Source organism: Carcharhinus amblyrhynchos, chromosome 15 (genome assembly GCF_965287045.1).
Source record: "Carcharhinus amblyrhynchos chromosome 15, sCarAmb.v2.hapA, whole genome shotgun sequence".
In the NCBI taxonomy this organism is placed as follows: domain Eukaryota; kingdom Metazoa; phylum Chordata; class Chondrichthyes; order Carcharhiniformes; family Carcharhinidae; genus Carcharhinus; species Carcharhinus amblyrhynchos.
The window spans coordinates 48,065,698-48,085,921 of record NC_137338.1 but is presented as its reverse complement, the minus strand read 5'-3'; the positions used below and the strand labels follow the sequence as shown (position 1 = coordinate 48,085,921).

Genomic DNA, 20,224 nt, shown 5'->3' with positions numbered 1-20,224 from the left:
CAGGATGCAGGAATGTCACTGTGCACGTCTTCCCTTTTAAAATTACAATGTCTTATTTTGAAGCTTGCTGGTGGTTGCAGAATTAAAACACTATTATAATTTATTTTTAACCAGTTCTGGTAATTAACAAGTGCAATTTTTTTAAAGCTCGAGCACACTCAGCTGGAATTCATCAGTAGCACATCATAGGTTTTTTTTAGCTATGCATCAGATACCAGTTATCGGCACATCAGGCTTCAAACATTCACATAAAAACTGACATTCCTTTACTAAATAGTCAATGTTTTTCTATTAAAGGAATACATGAAGTAAATTTGCTGCTCAATTAATATCCAGTTAAAATGGACAAGAAGCTGTACATTTTGACTTTGCAAGAGTGAGAGTAAGTCGGCACAATTCTTTAACATTTCTGAATTTAACAAATCTGGAGAGATGTAGAATGGGCTGCAGATTCATCATCATTATGGAACAATTCAAGATCTACCCCATACAGGATTACGGACTTTACAGACAGTACAAGCTTTTTTCGTAACTAAACCAGTTAGGACCAGCAATTCAAATCAAATGGTTCCCATTCCATATAATTTCCCCACAAAACTTGTGATAATCAGAGTTGCCCTAAACACAGTCAAAACTTTGTTTTTTTTTCAGAATATGTCCCTTTCACCAAACATCCATTGACAATGTTTCTGAAATGATAAAATTACTTGACAGTTTCAGAGACATAGGCAAGTGATTGCAGAGATCATAATGTTCATACCATCACATGATGTTGGTCTGGGTAGTAAATCATTGTGAAGTGCACGTCATAGCCACTGTTTATGGTGAATAATTAAGTCAAATCATGAGATTTCTACCAAGCTTTTGTGGATTACATTCTGTAATTCAATGCATATTTCTGTGAAAATCAACAATTCTGTTGCCTTGCTTTTGAGCTGCAGATAATTTTTATACGCAACCAATAGAATTCTAAATTATTTGATGACTTAGCAGAAAAAATGGTGCTTTGTTTTTGGAAATTTGAAGGCCTAGGGAAGTCCCAATGAGCAAAATATGTGGCCTGCAGTCAGTTTCACTGGTGAACACATTTTAGTCAAGTTGTTTCAGGTGAATGCCAAGCTGCTGAAGTTTGCTTTAATCAACAATTGTATCTATGTATTCAGAGACATAAACTCACTTTAATACCATTAGTTTGTGACATGCCATTTTTAATAACTTAAAAATAGTGCAAAGATAATGTAACATAGATTTTTTAAAAAATCAGTACTTACAAATGGGATTTTGTTTGGTAACTGACAGATTTTGTGATCCACAGTAGGCAAATGAACATAAAGGGTATTTGTAAATGGAAATAAATACTTTGATTAACTACAAAAGAGAATTCCTACCTGCCGCCAACCCTACAAAGCCCCACCAACTGAGATTAACATCCTGTAGATATTTTGTTCTTTCAGCTGGTGAATACTATACAAATAAATCACTCAAAACAAAGCACTTGCAAACATGCTGTTGACAGTCTAGCCTGTTACAATTCAGGTTGTGCTGACATAACAATTCATGTACTGTAAAAGAATGAGAATCATGAAGCTACAGCAGCTCATCTACTTCTTCTATTCTCTGCCCCAAGGCAGGTCCTTGGTGGTGATTTGCTGAACCTCAGCATCTCATCTGTTAAGCCAAATTAATGATATTTTCTACAAATAGCTGTTTCAGTAACCTTCGACAAAACACTTCTTGGAGGTAATTTTCAACTTTGGCAGAGGTGGGAAACTGATGGTATTAAACTGATCAGCTTGTTCATGTGCCATCTAAGTTTGCTTTTAACTGATCAAAAAACAGGAAAACCAAATGGGATGCACAATAAGCAATCAATCCAACAGTCAGATCTTTTATGTCAAAATTTGTCAGCCTCTATACTTTTAATTTAAAAGACTGTGTGGGAAAGTATCACCTCATTTTTTGCACTGTCAGAGATAAACGTCCCAGATGATGCAATGCAGAAACCCCCTCCAAGCTAAGAATGATATTTTGCAATAATGGACTATTTTCCACTTCATTACAAGGTTGTAAATAGCCATCAATTTATAGGCAGTTTTATTGTGAATTGCACCCACTGGAAACTGATCTGTCTCAGAACAAGCTAATTACTAAACATCCTTACAGACTTTGGCGAGAAGACTTTCAACACAGCAGTCCAAGCCACATGATTGTACAGGTTCAAAAGGGTGAAACCATCCCAACCCAATTTACATTACTTTGGTTTTTTTCTATTCTTAGAATTGGACAATGGTACTAATACTCATCAATATTGTTCCACGCATTTCATTTTTTGCAAATTCATTATCAATTTCTTAAACAAAAATATTAGATAGAGTCAAATGTAATTGGATTTTAACAGAGCTAAAAGTCAAGCAAAACTCTTAATTGAACAGAGATTAAAGCAGCTTAAAAATAGTATGAAATTAAGTCACTTTTACTATTATTAAAAGAAATCGTATGTTTCTACATACTTTTTCTAAGTCAAATTACTTTCGACAAAATGGTGTTGATCATTTTAAAAAAGTTTCATAAGCACTGCTCCATAGATTGTATAGTTGCAAATGCTTCTTTTTCATCTTTCACTAATCCAGAATAAATCTCCACAAAATATATTTCCTATAGAATTATGGAGGCCAAAAACATCCACATCACAATTCTTTCTTTAAAAAAACTAGTGCAGTCTGAAGTGCAAAACCGCATTTGAATTACAAGTCTTTTCCATTAACCTTGCAAGTGCTCCGAATCGCCAGTAAAGGGTTTCAACAGTAATCGATAGAAGAACTATGGACTGGCCATCTGCTGTTGATGGATCCAAGGGAGGAAACACACAAAGCTTCAGTTTCTACGAAACCAGAATGCTAGCCATCAGGCTCAGGATATAAGAGGATTACCGGTTTGCCTTGTACTTGGAAGCATCTCTAGGTTCACTGCTAGGATTGCTCCAATCATCTGCTTCTGGAGTGGTCTGGTAATGCCGCCAGGCTGATTTGTTAAAGACAGGAAGACGTTCAAATGACTCACTTGACAGAGCCTAGGGAAACAGAGAAAAAGTTAGCATTTGTAAAGAAAAAGCTTTAGTATATCAGTGCACCATATTCAAACAAAACATTACCAGCTTTAGGTCAGCAAGAACATTTTTACCCAAGCCAGAAAGTCAATATAGGGACAAGGAAGCCATTTAGCCCCTTGAGCCCGTTCTAGCCTGATTCGATGAAATCAGAGTTGATCTTTGTACAGCTGTAACGTAACTTCTATCCTTTGTATTCTGGTGGTCTACTTATAAAGTTTGGAATTCTATTCGTCTTTTTTGATTATGTTCTGCCCCTGAACAGGACATTTTAATCGTGCACATGGACCCCTTAGATCTCTGAATCTCCAATGTTTCAAGCATTTTACCATTGAGAAAGTACACTGTTCAAGCACTTTCAGGTCCAATGTGGATTATCTCATATTTACTAACATTAAAATCCATTTTTCACACTTTTTTCCATTAATTCAATCTATTAATGAAGGGATTTTGTGCCTCAATAAGTAGTTCCATGTTTTTGCTCCAGACGTGCTGGGTTCAAAGTCACACATCAGCAATTGTTGGTCGCGAAAGGAGTGCTCATGACACAATTCAGGCTGTTACTCATCTTACTAATCCTTCCAAAACTTCTGCACTAAACCCCAAAGGAGAAGTGATTGGAAAATATGAACAAATATCTATTAATATCTTTGTAATTTTATGCTTTCAGCTACATTGTTTAAATGCTGCCTGCCAGTGTTTCATCAATAAATTTGGATATGAATATCTATTCTATTCCATCATCCAAGTAGTGAATAGTTAAGACCCTAAAAGAGATCCTTGATGGTAGGTACTAGTCATATTCTGTTAATTGGAGTGTCTGTTCATTATCCTAGCTCTGCTTCAAGTCACTTAATTCATTTCCTAACAATTTCCAAGTAAGGTAAATTATTTGCCTTCAAATCCATGAGCTTCAACTTCAGTTAACAGTCTGTTACAAAGGCACAGTTTTGAAATCTATATAACATCCAGAGACATTTCTCTTTCTACCACTTTGGTCAGCTCTTCAAAACGTTTAACATGGTTCAACAGGCATGACCTACTCTGAAAAATTTCAAGGTGTTCCGTCTCCATCTTTAATTATACACCTGAGCAATTTGCCAACAACAGATTCTAGGCTAACTGTTTACAATTGCCCAGGCTCCCCCTCACCTTTTTCAGATAGAAGAATGACATGCAATTTTCCAATTTAAAATCCTGCAAGATGAAAAACATAGCAGCATCGAGAGAACATTGAAAGATTATAGTTAGGGCATTTACAATGTTCTCCTCTAGTTCCTTTACAACCCTGTGATAGAAACAATGGCCCAGGGAATTTATCATTCTTTAGTGCTATTTTCTTGCTTACTATTATTTTGCTAACATAAGTAACTGGCTGTCTCATAGAAGACAGAGGGTGGTGGTGGAAGGAAAATTTTCAGGCTGGAGGCCAGTTACCAGCAGTGTACCACAGGGGTCAGTGCTGGATCCTCTGCTATTTGTGATTTTTATCAATGACTTGGAAGAGGGGGCTGAAGGGTGGGTTAGTAAATTTGCTGACGACACCAGGATTGGTGGAGTAGTGGATGAGATGGAGGGGTCTTGCAGGCCGCAAAGAGACATTGATAGGATGCAGAGGTGGGCCAAAAAGTGGCAGATGGAGTTTAACCCTGATAAGTGTGAGGTGATTCATTTTGGTAGGACAAACTTGAATGCAGGTTACAGGGTCAACGGCAGAGTTCTGAGGAATGTGCAGGAACAGAGAGATCTTGGGTTTATATCCACAGATCGCTGAAGGTTGCCACTCAAGTGGATAGAGCCGTGAAGAAGGCTTATAGTGTGTTAGTTATAGGGGGTTTGAGTGTAAGAGCCATGGGGTTATGCTGCAACTATATCGGACGTTGGTGAGATCACATTTGAAATATTGTGTTCAGTTCTGGTCACCTCACTATAAGAAGGATGTGGAAGTATTGGAGAGAGTGCAGAGGAGATTTACCAGGATGCTGCCTAGTTTAGAAAGTAGGTCTTATGAGGAAAGGTTGAGGGAGCTGGGGCTTTTCTCTTTACAGCGGAGGAGGATGAGAGGTGACTTAATAGAGGTTTATAAGATGATGAGGGGGATAGTTAGAGTGGATGTGCAGAGACTATTTCCTCGGGTGGATGTAGCTGTTACTAGGGGGCATAACTTCAAGGTTCATGGTGGGAGATATAGGAGGGATGTCTGAGGTAGATTCTTCACTCAGAGTGATTGGGGTATGGAATACACTGCCTGCTGTGGTAGTGGAGTCGGACACTTTAGGAACTTTCAAGCGGTTATTGGAAAGGCACATGGAGCACACCAGAATTATAGGGAGTGGGATAGCTTGATCTTGGGTTTAGACATAGCTCGGCACAACATTGAGGCCAAAGGGCCTGTACTGTGCTGTTCTATGTTCTATTAATTTTGGTGAGTTCCCATCTCTAATCCAATATCAGTTTCCTTGGGGTGTCCAGTGCCCCACCTTCACCTAATATAAATATTGAAGCAAAATAATTATTCAGTATGTCCTTTGTTTTATTTTAATTGACAATCTTACCATTATAGGAACAGGAGTAGGCCTCCAGTCCTTTGAGCTTGCTCCATCATTCAATTAGACCAAGGCTGATCTACCTCAACACTACTTTGCTGTGCTATCTCCAGATCCTTCATGTCATTGAACATTCTCAATGATTGAGCTTTCACAACCCTCTACAGTAGAGAATTCCAAAGATTCAGTACCCTCAATGAATAAATTCCTCATCAGTCTTAAATGACCTACCCATTATTCTGACATTGCGCCCCCTGGTTCTAGACTTACCAGCCGGGGAAACATCTTATTATGCCCTGTAAGAATTTTGTAAGTTTCAAAGAGGTTGCCCCTCATTTTCCAAAATCCAAAGGAAAACAGACCCAGTGTCCCCAAATGCTCCTCATTAGACAAACCTGCCATCTGAGGGATTAATCTGATAAATCCCTGTTGCACAGTCTCTATGTCAAGTTTATAACTCTTTGGGAAAGGGGGCAGAAACTGTACACAATACTCCAGCTGAGGTCTCACCAAGACTCTATACAACTGCAGTAAGACATCTTTACTTCTGCGCTCAAACTTTGTGATGAAGGCCAACATCTCATTCACCTTCTTAACTGCTTCTTGCACGTGCATGCCAGCTTTTAATGACTGATGAACAAAGATACCCTTTGGATACACGCACTTCTCAACCTCACACTATTTCATAAATATTCTGTTTTTTCACTGAAATGAATTACTGCATACTTATCCACTTTACATTCCATCTACCACGTCCTACGCCATTCACTTAGCCTGTCCAAGCCCTCTTCAAGCCTCCTTGCATCCTCCTCACAACTAACCTCCCATGAATTTGGTGTCATCAGCAAATCTGCACAGTATTGGAGGATTACCTGTTACTTGTGGGTGGAGGGTAGGATGCCCCTGTTTGGTCAGAGGTTGGTGGTGGTCCCCTGGTCAGTAGGGCGAGCGTGGGCATTTAGTCCCAAAATGTGAGAATTGCAGCCATTGTCTAAGGCCCACTCCTATCTCCCTCAAACTGAATGTAAAATTAAATATTACAGTCATTGCTACCCAAGGGTGCCTTCACGATAAGATCATTAATTACTCCCATTGTATTGCACAGTACCAGGTCCAGAACATGATGTTCTAGGAACTATTTTGGAAACATGAACTCCTGATCTAGGCTACTTTTGCCCACCTGACTTTTCCAGTCTATCTGTAGATTAAAATCTCCCATGACTATTGCTGTACCTTTCTGACAAACTCCCATTGTTTCTTCCCTTATGCTCCACCCTACATGTAAAAACCCAGTTCAGGTGCATCTGTCCCAAAAGGACAGGGAACACTCATGCTCTTTTCCCCATGAAATTGATCCCACCTTTACCATTTCACTATTTATCCTTATGCCAATCTGCATGTAGCTCCATGTACTGATTTGAATATTGCTCCATTGATTTGCATGTCAAGCTCCACTCCTGATACATGAGCTATTTGAAATCCCACAACTATTCTTCCAAAAAATTTTGTTTTAAATCAGGATTTTTGCCAATAACAGTCATAATCAGATGACTTAGAAATCTGTGTAACATATGTAATCTATTATTCATAAATGTGCAGCACATGCTAAACAAAATTAACAAGGTTGGGAACTCTTACGAACTGTCAACAATTCTCATTGTTGTTATGAACTCATTTTGGAACTCAATAGCAAATCAAATTTGGTCACAAGCGACAAGAAAACTGCTGTGCAGAAATGGTTTTGATTTGACTGATGGAAAATACGGTAAACAAACTCCAACATTCCTCCTCTTACATTGCTGACTCATTCCTCAAAGTGCAGCCTTTACACTCCAGAGTAGTTATGGGAAACAGAAATTTCTTACAAAAGAATAAATATTTTAAGACTCATGACAGAAGTAGAGAAACATGAACTCCTGATCTAGGTTACTGATTATACATTTTACTCGTCACATCCCATACTTGAATTCTCCTATTTGTTAACTGTATAAATTAAAGTGAAGTGTCTACAGGTGGAAGGCATTCACTTGGATAATTACCCATGCACATTCCAGCAGAGCTGGACTTGCAGCTGTGTGCTGCTGTAAATTGTGTGGTTAGTACAGCAACTTTGGTTTGAATCCAAGTTACAGCACGGATTATCGTAAATATTTTTGGTTACCTCATGCCAGAGCTTTGTCCTGCCAGAGTAGCAGCTATTGTTCTAGATCCGCTGCTCAGGAATCCACACCTTGACCAGTATGAGTTCACGTAGCAAGCAGGAGATGGAGCTCGGGGTGCTGGGGTGACCAAAATCAGGGACACACTGGATAGTGGAGCAGAGGGCTGGATGATGCCACAGGAACTCACACATCGTGCATTTGTTGATGGCCAAAGCCATCCATAGCCTTAGAACTGTGGTACTCAGATTCAACTGCACTTGGTGTTGAGGCCACCATTTGGATGAAATTTCACATTGGCCGTACGTCCTGAAACTTCCTTCAACATCCCAGACTCGCAACTTGAGCTGTCTCATGGAAATTCCCTCTAAACATTTCCATTCTGCATGGAGAGGTTTTCTGTATGGGCTGCTGCCTGCCCTTCCAGAGGTAGTAGGGACCCCAGTACAGGGCTCTCTATGCAGGAGTCCTCTCTTTTATCATTCGCGTGGAGGATGTTCCACACAACAGACCTATACAATAAAAGGTTACGCCATTCATGGATTCCCTGGTAGTCTGTATTTCCTGTGGTCTTGAGGAATCCATGTAGATATAAGCTGTGAGGTTGCACCCCTTTCTGATTATTAGAAGGGGCTGCTCCTCAAATTTTGTTTGCATTTCAGCCCCATGTTACTGATCTTTAATCACCTGTTGCATAAGGTAGTGGATTGGGCAGGGCAGAGGATCTCGTTGTCACTCATGGGCTGGCCCAAGGTGGCCAAGTCCAAGCCTCAGGTGTTGAAGGGATATGGCCTGACTGTCTCAGCAGCCTCAGAAATGATATTTAATCTAATTTGATAAATTTCATAGAAACATGCATACAAATTAGGAGGAGTAGACTGTTTGGCACCTCAAGTCTGCTCCACCATTCAATAAGATAATGCCTGATCCAATTATAGTCTTAACTCCACCTGCCTGCCTACTCTCAATAACCGTTCACCTTTTTGCTAATCAAGAATCTATTTTTATCTTAAAATATTCAAAGGCTCTGCTTCTACCACCTATTAAGGAAGAGATTTCCAAAAGCTTATGACTCAAAAAAAATTCTCCTTGTCTGTCTTAAATAGCCAACACCTTATTTGTAACAGTGACTCTTCATTCTTGTGTGTTTGATTTTTGTGACAGTGCCTGTTTAATGGGCTGTGAACTAGTTGATTTATTTGTTCAGAGTATAAGGGACAAAGGCCATGGTGGTCATAAACAGGTCCAGGCAGCATCCATTTGAGGACGTAATCTGACTTGACTACCTGCCTCTCTTCCATGGTCACACCTCTACCTGGATGTCCCTGGAGAGGTAGTAACGTGTCCATTGGTATGTTTGAGGCCTTCAGTGACCACTGTATGCTTCAGATGCTGGAGTGTATCATCTCCCCCTAAAAGGAAATATGGCATGTCAGCTACGACTCTCACCAACTTTTACAGACGCACCATAGACAGCATTCTTTCTGGCTGTATCAGAGTTTGGTATGGCTCTTGCTCTGCCCGAGACTGCAAGGAACTACAAAAGCTCATGAATATAGCCCAATCCATCACGCATCCAGTCTCCCATCCTTTGACTGTGTCTACACTTCCTGCTGCCTCGGCAAAGCAGCCAGCATAATTAAGGACCTCATGAACCTCAGACGTTCTCTCTTCCGTCAGGAAAATGATACAAAAGTCTGAGTTCACATACCAACTGACTCAAGAATGGATTCTTCCCTGTTGCTGTCAGATCTTTGACTGGACTTACCTTGATCTTTCTCTAAGACTGTAATAGTAATTCTGCACTCTCTCATTTCCTTCTGTATGGATGGTATGTTTTGTCTTTATAGCACGCAAGAAGCAATACTTTTCACTGTATGTTAATGCATGTGACAATAATAAATCAAATCAAAGTTATTTTAATTTAAATTTGATGCCTCCTTGAAGTTTTGGTATTTGTTACAGTTCCCTTATAAGGGGTGGTTCTCATTTCAGTGCCCCTTTAAGGAGTGGTTCTTTATTTTGAGTGAATCAACTAAATAAATGAACTATTTAACGAAAGAGACACTGGTGGCCATAAACAGGTCCAGGATCAGTGCCGCTAAGAGGGTGATTCGATCCAACTGCTTGCCTCTTGTCCATGGTTACGTCCGCATCTGGTTATCCCTGGAGAGGGGCACATTCTTTGGACCTTCCACAGCCAGCGAGCCCTGTAGGCACTGGAGTGCATTAGAGGGCCTACTAATGATATTTTAATTTAATACATTTCTGCTGAAGCTTTTGCATTAGATAGTTTTTTTTAGTTACAATACCCCTTTAAGGATAAGAGCAAAGTACTACGGATGCTGGAATCTGAAACCAAAAGAGAAAACGCTGGAAAATCTCAGCAGATCTGGCAGCATCTGTAAGGAGAGAAAACAGCTGATGTTTCGAGTCCAGATGACCCTTTGACAAAGCTAAAATGCATAGAAAGTGGGAGATATTTATGCTGCAGGGTGAGGGAATGAAAGATGAGTCATAGCCACAGAAACCAGGGAAAAGACTGCTAATAGCTGTTCACAAAGAGAATAAAGGATGTGAATAGTCAAATGGCAAGAGAAGCTAAAATGAGAGGGTAAACTGTGACAGATGAAGAGGCTGGGGGGGAGGGGGGTGGAATAGATGGAACAGAGGTAAAATTTAGAAAAGGGGGTGCAAAGAGGAGAAAAGGTAAGGTAAGGGGGATAACGTGAGGAGAAAGAGTGGGGGGGGGAGAGAAGAAAAATGAAGAAAGAAATAAAAGATAGAGAACAGTAAAAAAAATTAAATAGAATGAAAACAAAGGGGTCGAGGTGGGGTAGAGCAAATCATCAGCAAATCATGCTGAATTCCATGTTGAGACTGGAAGGGTGTAATGTGCCTAGCTGGAAGATGAAATGTTGTTCCTCCAGTTTGCGTTGAGCTTCACTGGATACATTACAGCAAGCCAAGAACAGACATGTGGGCATGGGAGCAGGATTGTGTGTTAAAATGGCAAGCAACCGGAAGGTCAAGGTCCTGATTGCGCACAGACTGAAGGTGCTCAGCAAAGCAATCACCCAGTCTACGTTTGGTCTCTCCGATATAGAGAAGACCACATTGGGAGCAGTGAATGCAATATACCAAATTGAAAGAGATATAAGTGAAACGCTGCTTAACCTGGAATGAATGTTTTGGACCCCTTTTAGGGTTTTTTCTTTAGTTCACTTATTTATTTGATTATTGTTTGCTCAAAAGACCATAAAAAGACACTTAGTCACAAGTGGTGGGCTGTCAAGTTTAGAGTTATACATTTGGAATGTTTCACTTTGTGAATAAATCTAAAACCAGTTAAAGATTGACTTCTGGTTTCCTTACCAACTGTTAGAAGTTTAATACTTTACTGATGTTGCAAGATACCTTAAGATAGATAACTGCATCTGTGCCCACACCTTCCATGGAATACAGTTTGAGGTCCCCTTGAAAATACCGAGCATATAGGCGGGAGATTGGCAAGCCATATCCAAATCCAGCCTGCAGGCAGAAATAAAGTGAGCTACTTTACAGTACAACAGCACTATAACAATTTCAAACTTAGATTGACCAAGATCCAGAACAATCAGGGGAATTTGTAAATTAAAGAAATATCCTTCTGTCTGCAACTGAACTGAAACCAAATGGTGAAGTTTGAAAGGATCAGATAAAGAATATTCTGGTCAGTTTTTGTACATAGTTGCCCAAGTTATCTTAAATGGGATAGGCACATGATTTTAACAGCTAATGAAAATAAACTGAATATTTGCATTAAATGGTATTAATACCTAAAAGTAGGACTATTTTATCTATAACACCAAAAGTTTATTTATTGCTGTCTCAAGTAGGCTTACATTAACACTGCAATGAAGTTACTACAAAGATCCCCTAGTTGCCACATTCCAGCGCCTGTTTGATGGAGAATTTAGCATGGCCAACGCACCTATCCAAGATTGTGGAAGGAAATCAGAGCACCCAGAGGAAACCCACACAGATACAGCGAAAATGTGCAAACTCCACACAGACACTGATTGAAGCCGGGAATCAAATCTGGGTCCCTGGTGCTATGAGGTAACAGTGCTAACCACTGTGACACTGCACTACCCATGATTTTGTTACTATGTAAAGATAGCATAAGTTTAAGTCCATGAGCAAATTTCAGTGTATAACCTGCACAATGTTGCCACATAAACCTGGTGCTGGTTGGCAAGTGGAACTGACAGTTCTAGAGTTTTTTTCATAAACAAGAGCATTCTTTCTTGGCCATTGTTAGGCAAACTTACTACAAAACCAATTTAGAATTATCACATTCAATGATATAAAATAAGACATCAAATCATATTAAGCAAATGATGCAAGTACAGGTTATATGAAAATATTATGAAAACAATGTTGGAAATCTCACAAGAATAGCACTGCAATGCATCAAACAAATAAACGAAACAGAAGTCGGCCTTTTGGTCCCTCAAGCCTGCTCTCCATTCAATAAGATGTTGGCTGATCTGTTTGATTTTTCAGAAGCATGGGTTGATGGTCAGGGGAAAGGCCAAATTCCATAAGATACTTGACTGGGCTCCTACGGTATGAGCAGGACAGAGCAAGCTGCGCTCAACTCCAGTTTTAAAGGGCAAACTAAGTTGTTTCCATCTATGAGGAATGGGCTAACATCTGCTCCAAGGATTCCTATTTAGTAGAAAAAGATAGTTTTTTGAAGTGTGTGTGAAGGGATTACAACAGGTTAAATGTCAGGAACGGTGGAAAGTGAACAAAGTTCAATGGGTTGGAAACAGGTGTAGGAGGATAAAAAAGAACATTTGGGTCACAAAAACTAGTCATGAGTGAATCAATTATGTTTTCGTGAACGTGAAAGTAAAAACCTGAAGCTGATTATTTTAAACAGATTCTGCACTGCATGAAAAAAATTAAACACAATGACTGGGCAACTAAAGAGATGATAACAGAAGGATTGAGGAGATCTTGTGACTAAGTAGTGAAGAGGAAATATTTTTAATCCCAAGATCCGCTAATTTTTAGCATCTAGACAGACTCAGAAGTTGGTTGGTTAAAAAGTATCACGCAAACACAAGATGCAACTAAGCTTCTAGCACTGATACATATAATGTCAAGGGGTACTTTGTTTACACAATCTCCTATCCGTGTTAACAGAAGTTAGGATTGTTCTTAGTTTTTGCCTTACAGACACTATTTGGGCCTATGCTCTCTTTCTGAACTATTTTTGTGATGTGTTACTGGGCAGTCCATCAGATTTTGATGGAAATTGACACTTGATTTGCCTGGTAACAATCAGAAGCCATCTCATCACTGGAGCGAATAGTCATTTTTCCAAGGTCTAGCATCTCCTTGATGCTTTGTCAGTCATCCCTATATAAAGTCTGCACCATAGATAGTTGAGCATTTAGAGAACCAAATGTTAGGTCCTCAAAATGATGAATAATATACATGAATATGTAGAAATAAAGTGAAATGAGGGGAAGAAGTGTTGAGGTAGAGAGGTTTCCAGCGAAGTTATTGTCAGAAAACAGAAAATCTTGATGTATATTACAGTTAGCTATTGTTATAGCATTAGGTATCACAAGGAGGAAACATTGAATCACAACTGTGGTTTATTGATGGAAATATCAAACAATGCACATCAAGCTGAATGCAAATACAGGTCTAGTTTCACTGACTCCCAGTCCCACATTGAAGATTCCCTCCTACCAGGGCGCTCGCCCTCATACACAATGGGTGCTGATTCAAACATTTACTCTCAACAGGGTCCCGTGACCCACGAGCATCCACTCCATCAAGGACCCACGTGCACACAAGGACATGGTAGACATGGACACATCAAACGGTGGCCAAATTGGGTTAAAAAGGAACATAGCTGACTATCCCCAAAAAGGACTTCAATTCTATTATGTTCTTCATTGCAGGCATCTCTTTTATTGCTTTTACTTTCTCTTCAAGTGGATGCAATCCTTTGACATCAACTCGGAATCCTAAATAGGTGACCACATCAGCCTGCAAAATTTTTCTTTTCAAGTGGACACCAGCTTCTTTAAATCTTTTGAGGACTTCCTTTAAATTGGCTCTATACTCCTCTGGTGATGCCCCTGTTATTATGACATCATCCAGATATACAACGATTCTGGGGATCCCTTGCAGGAGACTTTCCAAGTGCACTGAAAGATAGCGCAAGCAGATGAGATGCTGAAAGGTAGCCTTGTATGTAGGAATATGCCTTTACTCATATTAATGGTGACAAATTTCCTCGAGTCTTCTTCCAGCTCAACCTGTTGGTACGCATGACTTAAATCCAATTTTGCGTGCTTGCAGCCTTCCGCCAGTTTAGCATAAAGATCTTCAATCCTAAGGATACAATATCTATTTGTGCAGCTCTGTTTACAGTTTGTAATCATCACAAATCTTCACTGTTTGGTTTGGTTTTAGCACGGCCCACTCCGAGAATTGCATAAGTCTGATTATCCCTAAGTCTTCAAACCTCTTCAGCTTCACCTCAACATTTTGATGTAGTGCATAAAGGATGAACCTAGCTCTAAGTAATTGGCATTGACTCTAGGTTTACAAGCTTTTACTCCCCATATGCACCCCAGCTCTCTTTGGAAAACCTCTTGATATATACATAAACGCTTGGAAAATGCAATCTGTGACGTTGAATATCTTCAGCCAACTCGACTTAGCTTGCTTCAGCCAATCTGTCCTTTCACTATCATCATGGTCACTGAGTGGACTGGTGCTGGTAAAACACTGGTGTTGACATGTGCCCAATAACTTCAGTGCCAATCCTGTATAGAGTGCCAGCATTGCAATGGTTTTGCTGAGCTTCATGGATTGCAGATACCTTTGCAAATACTCACAAGTTTGTTCACCTATTACCATGATTGAAGTGCCTGTCTGGACTGCCATAGTTAATGGACCATAAGGGAAATTTTGATTGGCTGCAGGTGGGAGGAGGCTTCATTTTACTTCACAACGTTGAGCTTATAAACCTTCGACTTCTCTTCTGAATCTTCCTCAATTTTCCTCCTGGTGTCCTTTTTTTCCGCTGGAACTAGTTGTGGATGGTCTGACTCTGCACCTGGCTTGTAAGTGACCCTGCCAATTACATCTTAAACAAAAAACTCTACATTTGCATCTGTCTTGGATATGGTCTCCTCACAACGATAATACCCATCAAACCCTTGTGGCTGGTGATTTTGCTTCCTTCTCTCAGGCTCTGGTGGGCCTTCACTACTAGTATTGCGAGTGGCCACTGTTTCCACCAAATTGCCAAATTCCACCTTGCTCTGCACACCTTCCAATTCAAAAACACTTTGTTCAGTGCTCTCAGTCGCCTGAGCCAATTCAACTGCTTTATTCAGCGAAATTTTAGTTTCGGTGAGGAAACATCTTTTGAATGTTCAAACTATTAATATCACAGATGAGACAATCAGGCAACATATCACGTATGGCCTATTGGCGAAGTCTAGTGGCAAAAGTGGGAACTGTTTCCCTGGGGATGGAATTTGTATTTCTGCATAATAATGGAATGTCAGGGATTATAACGCTCCCTTATTATTAAGACTAGCTGCTCAAAGGATTTCTTATTCCGTGCCTCCAGAGATATCAGGCTTCTCACGAGCTTATAGATTTGAGATCTTCAAACCATGAGTAACACAACATTCTTCTTTTCTTCAGACATTATTTCATTAGCCGTGAAAAAGCATCCAAGTCTTTTGATACACCAGCCCCAAATGTCAACCTTTGTATCAAACAGATTGATTTTTCCCAACAGTGGCATGGCTACTTGACTAAAGTTTCATCCGTGCTGGTTTTTCTTCCAGGAACTCGCTCTTCCCCCTTGTGAAACTGGTATGTTAGTGACATTTGTCCGATCTCATCCTTGTCACCAGTGTTAGAGCGAAAGCTGCCACAATGAAGAAACCTTGAATTACAGAAGTGATTTATTGAAAAGATAAAATTATACACAACAAGCTCTATGTAGGTACAGCTCCACTTCTGCCAACTCCTAGTCGGACACTATAGGTTCTCTCCTACCAGGATCTGTACCTTAACTCCCAAAAGGTGCCAATTTGCACAGTTCCTCCTGACAGGCCCTAGGAGGGTCCCATGACCCACGAACCCCACCCCTTAAAAGGGGCCAAACTACCACAGATACGATGGCTTTTATTCAAGTACAAGTGGGTAGCTAATGTTTAGAAGATCTACTATTAATGGCATGATCCATAAAACTTCTAACATCACAGAAAAACCATCTGAATCAAAGGAGTAGTAAAATACGAGTGACTTCAGAATTCAACACTGCATGTTTAACTTATAAAACACAACAGATGGTACAAAGATAATTGATACTTAGTGGTTCCATAATTACTTGCTCATTTAAAAAGTTAAAATGTTAATACTCTACAAAGGAAAAGCCATTCTCTTGCTTTAATTCCATATCAAAGATTATATGCAATTCTATTACCAAGGTTAAACACTACAGGATAGATATTTTCCTCTAATTCTTTGCCCATATCAGAAGCTTGGAGATTATCCCCCAGATCATGGCAAAATGCCACGATTGTTTTTTTTTAAACTACAGGTAGGGACAGGAGGCAGGTCCAAAGTCTATTTCAGCCAGAAAGGGGAACGAATCCCATGCTGTTGCCACTAATCTAATCCACATGCTGGCTGTCTAGCTAATTAAGCTAACCGGCCCCCCCCAAGGTAGATTTATGCCAGTGGAAACAATAAAGTTGATTACAAAATCATAATTATAATTTCATTGAAGTGTAATGAACTACATCGCTAACTTCAAAAATACTTTTTTTTATACGTTCCATCTAAAATATTTTTAAAGTGCATCCTATAAACAAAGGTAAAACTGTTACAACCAGTAGTAATACTACTTTTATTAAAAAATTTCTCCTTGCAACTTTGGCCCTGGGAGCAGTGTTGAATAATGCAATCAATATAACAATTTTAATGGTTCTCAGGTAACTTGGAAAAATGCGTTTGGTAGCTATTTGGATGCCAATCTGAGGACACAGATGAAAACATTATGACCAGGTGAGAAGACGTGAAATGGTTCCCCACTATTTAACCTTCTCAGTTAGTCACTACAAAGTTTTAAATATCTTTTCCACAAGGATATGCCCTTTCCAAATCCAAACGTATTTATTACTCATTGCGTAAATAGTTAAAGAAGCCAATGAAACAAGGTTTCTTGAGTCAAACAAAGAATTATCAAATTTATTGACTACTAAACCCAAAATTAATAAAACCCAAAATCTCTCTCAGAAATAAGGGGAGCTAATTGTCTTATGAAAAAAGTTAAAAATATATGGTTAAGTGTTCTTCGATTGTCCTCAAGGCGAAGATTATTAAATGTTGTGGCCGATTCAGCTTCGCTGATTTTATGGATGTGGTCAGATGTAACAAGTATTATGCGATCTCTGTTCGTTGTTAGGTTTTTAATAGTTGGATTCTCAAACCAGATGACACATAGCTTTGCAAAAGAGGGAGATATTCAGTCTGTTTCCTCTGCTAAGATCTTTGACACTCCTTCTGTCACTTGCAATCCTCTACAATAGCTAGATTCTAGCCTGAAATACTTCATATATTACGCATTTCTAAGGGATTTTGGGTGGGTCTTTGGCAGCCGCACTTTCAATTTTAATGCATCATCCTTAGAAATTGGTGAGTTTTGATGGATCTTTCAAATATAGGAAGTGTCAACTCTCTTTACACTCCCCTAGGATGTCTTGTTTGCTTTTTCACCTGTGCCTTGGAAGATGGCCCTGCATTTTTAAGTAGTTTGTTCTGTCTCATTTCAAATTGCAACATTTCCAGTCAGTTGAAAGTTAAATATTTCATTTTTTCAAAATTAAAAGGGCATAGACTCATGATACACCCACATCACAAGGCATGAAGCAAGATTCACTCTCATTTCATTACAAGATATAAAAACACTCGGTCCAATTAATTCTCTTACTCAAATCGTAACCATTCTGTTCTATTGTGGTCTTGATACACAAGATCATCTTAAATTGGAATGATCTTAGAACGACAATACAGTGGACACTGCAATCTAAAACAAAAACAGAAAATGCTGGAAAAATTCAGCAGGTCTGACAGCAGCTGGGGAGAGAGAATAGAGCCAACGTTTTGCGTCAGGATGACCTGGATGAAGCGTCATCCTGCATCCAGCACCTTTACAGATGCTGTCAGACTGGCTGAGTTTTTCCAGCATTTTTTATTTTTATTACATTTTAAACTGTGTTAGGCCCTGGATATCATTCTCATGCATTTTTTTTTGGGTGGGTGGTTACAAACAAAACTCGTTTTCATTTGAGAAGTTTAGGCTGACATCAGGGTTCTGAAGTTGCTTTAACATTTTGGTAGTTGGAATGACAGATGGTTTGATGAATGACAGTAGTCCTGTGTCTGTTTCTTGCTGTAACTTTGCATTAAGTATCCATCTAAGGAGCTTGGGTGACTTACCTGGCCATTCACTTCCGGATTGTTGGCAACAGCCAAGCTGCTCTTGATTACCTGGTGGTGTATTCTGTGCTTCTCAATGGCCCCGTCTTCATGCTGTTTAGCACATGGGCTTTAAACATTGCAACTTTTTCACATTGCTGGCAATAGTTAGCTTGGATTGATTTTAACTTTTGCCTGTCCACCTTTATAACCCAGATACAATTCTGATTTCTAGGCAGTGTAAGGGCTGTATTTGGATTGCTGCCTCCTGTAGCAATTCTAGTTTTACATCCAGCATCTCGTTAGTAGTGAATTTTAAAACTTCGCCTATTTCATCTTGTTCATCAGTGGTTGACATAAGACACAGAGTTTCATAGAGACAGAGTCTCACAGGAGTTTCATTCTACACCCCTCATGATTTCCACAAGTATTGCTTTCTTTGGGGCAGGTTCTCCTCTCCTTGTGTTTTGGGAATGAATCATAGAATCCTTACAGTGTACAAGAAGGCCATTTGCCCCAACTGCACCGATTCCCCGACAGAGAATCTTACACAGGACCATCCCAGCCCTATCTCCTTAACGCCACACATTTACCCCACTAATCCCCCTAACCTACACATCTTGGGACACTAAGGGGCAATTTAGCACAGCCAATTCACCTAACCTGCACATCTTTGGAATGTGGGAGAAACCAGACCACCCACGCAGACACAGGGAGAATGTGTAAACTCCACACAGGCTAGAATCAAACTCAGGTCCCTGGTGTTCTGAAGCAGCAGTGCTAATCACTGTGCCACCGTGCTGCCCAGGGTGGGTGTTCCTGTACCTCTTCCACATCCCCTGGAACACTATAGCCCTCAAGTGCATGTCCAGCACCTGCAGTATTCCCTTGTGGCTTGAGTGGGCATCACCCTAATTCTATCTTGGTCTAACTGGGAACTTCGCTGGCCCCCATTTAAATCTGCTGTGAAGGTATCTGTTAAACAAATCACTGGTTCTGTTCCTTCACCCTATTTAATCTTCACAGGCCCTTCATTGATCTCTTTTACTCCTGCTGGTCTGGCTTAGGCCCTTTTAAATTCAAATGATTAGTTACAACAACTCCTACAGATTCTATCCTGACCTGTTTTATCCCTACTAGCCTGGTTTTAAACTTCTGAAGTTCAACAGCTCCTTGCTAGCTACTCTATTTGTCACAAGTTCTATAACCCTCTAAGATGTCTGAACCTCTCTCTGCTCCCTACAAATTCCTGCTGGCTTTCTCCAACTTTTCAGCTTCTCTGGACGATCCTGGGCCTTTGGGAGTTCTTTTCTATTCTCCAACCTATTTCAGCTGCCTTTTGACTGATGAAAATGTTTTCAGCTAAGCAGAAAGCAAGTCACCTGTCTGCAATGCCACTTCAGCCTCTGACAGTTTGTCTGGCCATAGACTGGGTTACCACACAGTCAGAGAAAATGCCAGGTACTTTCTCTTGCAGCTAGACTCACTGACCTTGCTCACTCCCAAGATCACTGGAGATACTACCACTTTTGATCCTGCCCATCATTGCTGAGGAGCAGGTTGACTCTGTCAACAGGCAACCTCAGGACGACTTCCATGATCACTAGTCCTGACACAAAGTTGCACCCTAGGTGCATTACTCATCTTGCTCAGAGGAAATGTGGCCATTTTTAATTCCAATACCAAATCCAGGGAACTCAGGAATTTTTAAAAACTCACTGATAGTAATACATCTACAGAATGTGATATGCTACCACAATCAGAGCCATGTCCTGGTCTGCTATGCTTTCTGTCTCGACTCCCATTTTCTGCATGGGGTTTGTGTACCCCCACAAATCTCATGTGTTTTTGCTGTAACCTGCAGTGATCAACATGGAGGTGTCTTACCTTGTGGC

The 20,224-nt window shown here is 40.0% G+C and overlaps 1 protein-coding gene across 3 annotated transcripts in view; it reads right to left on the bottom strand.

The window, feature by feature from the left end:
* Window positions 1–1,187: 1,187 nt before the first annotated feature.
* Window positions 1,188–20,224, bottom strand: part of pdk3a (pyruvate dehydrogenase kinase, isozyme 3a) — a 62,954-nt gene continuing 43,917 nt past the window's right edge. For 2 of the 3 annotated variants that reach the window (XM_080203913.1, XM_080203916.1), the window contains exons 10-11: window positions 11,229–11,342; window positions 1,188–3,070 (exon numbers count right to left, since the gene is read on the bottom strand). In XM_080203913.1, the coding sequence (XP_080060039.1) occupies window positions 2,927–3,070; window positions 11,229–11,342 (258 nt within the window). In that variant the 3' untranslated portion in view covers window positions 1,188–2,926. The remainder of the gene's footprint in view (window positions 3,071–11,228; window positions 11,343–20,224) is intronic. The other variant, XM_080203914.1, reaches the window with a different exon arrangement.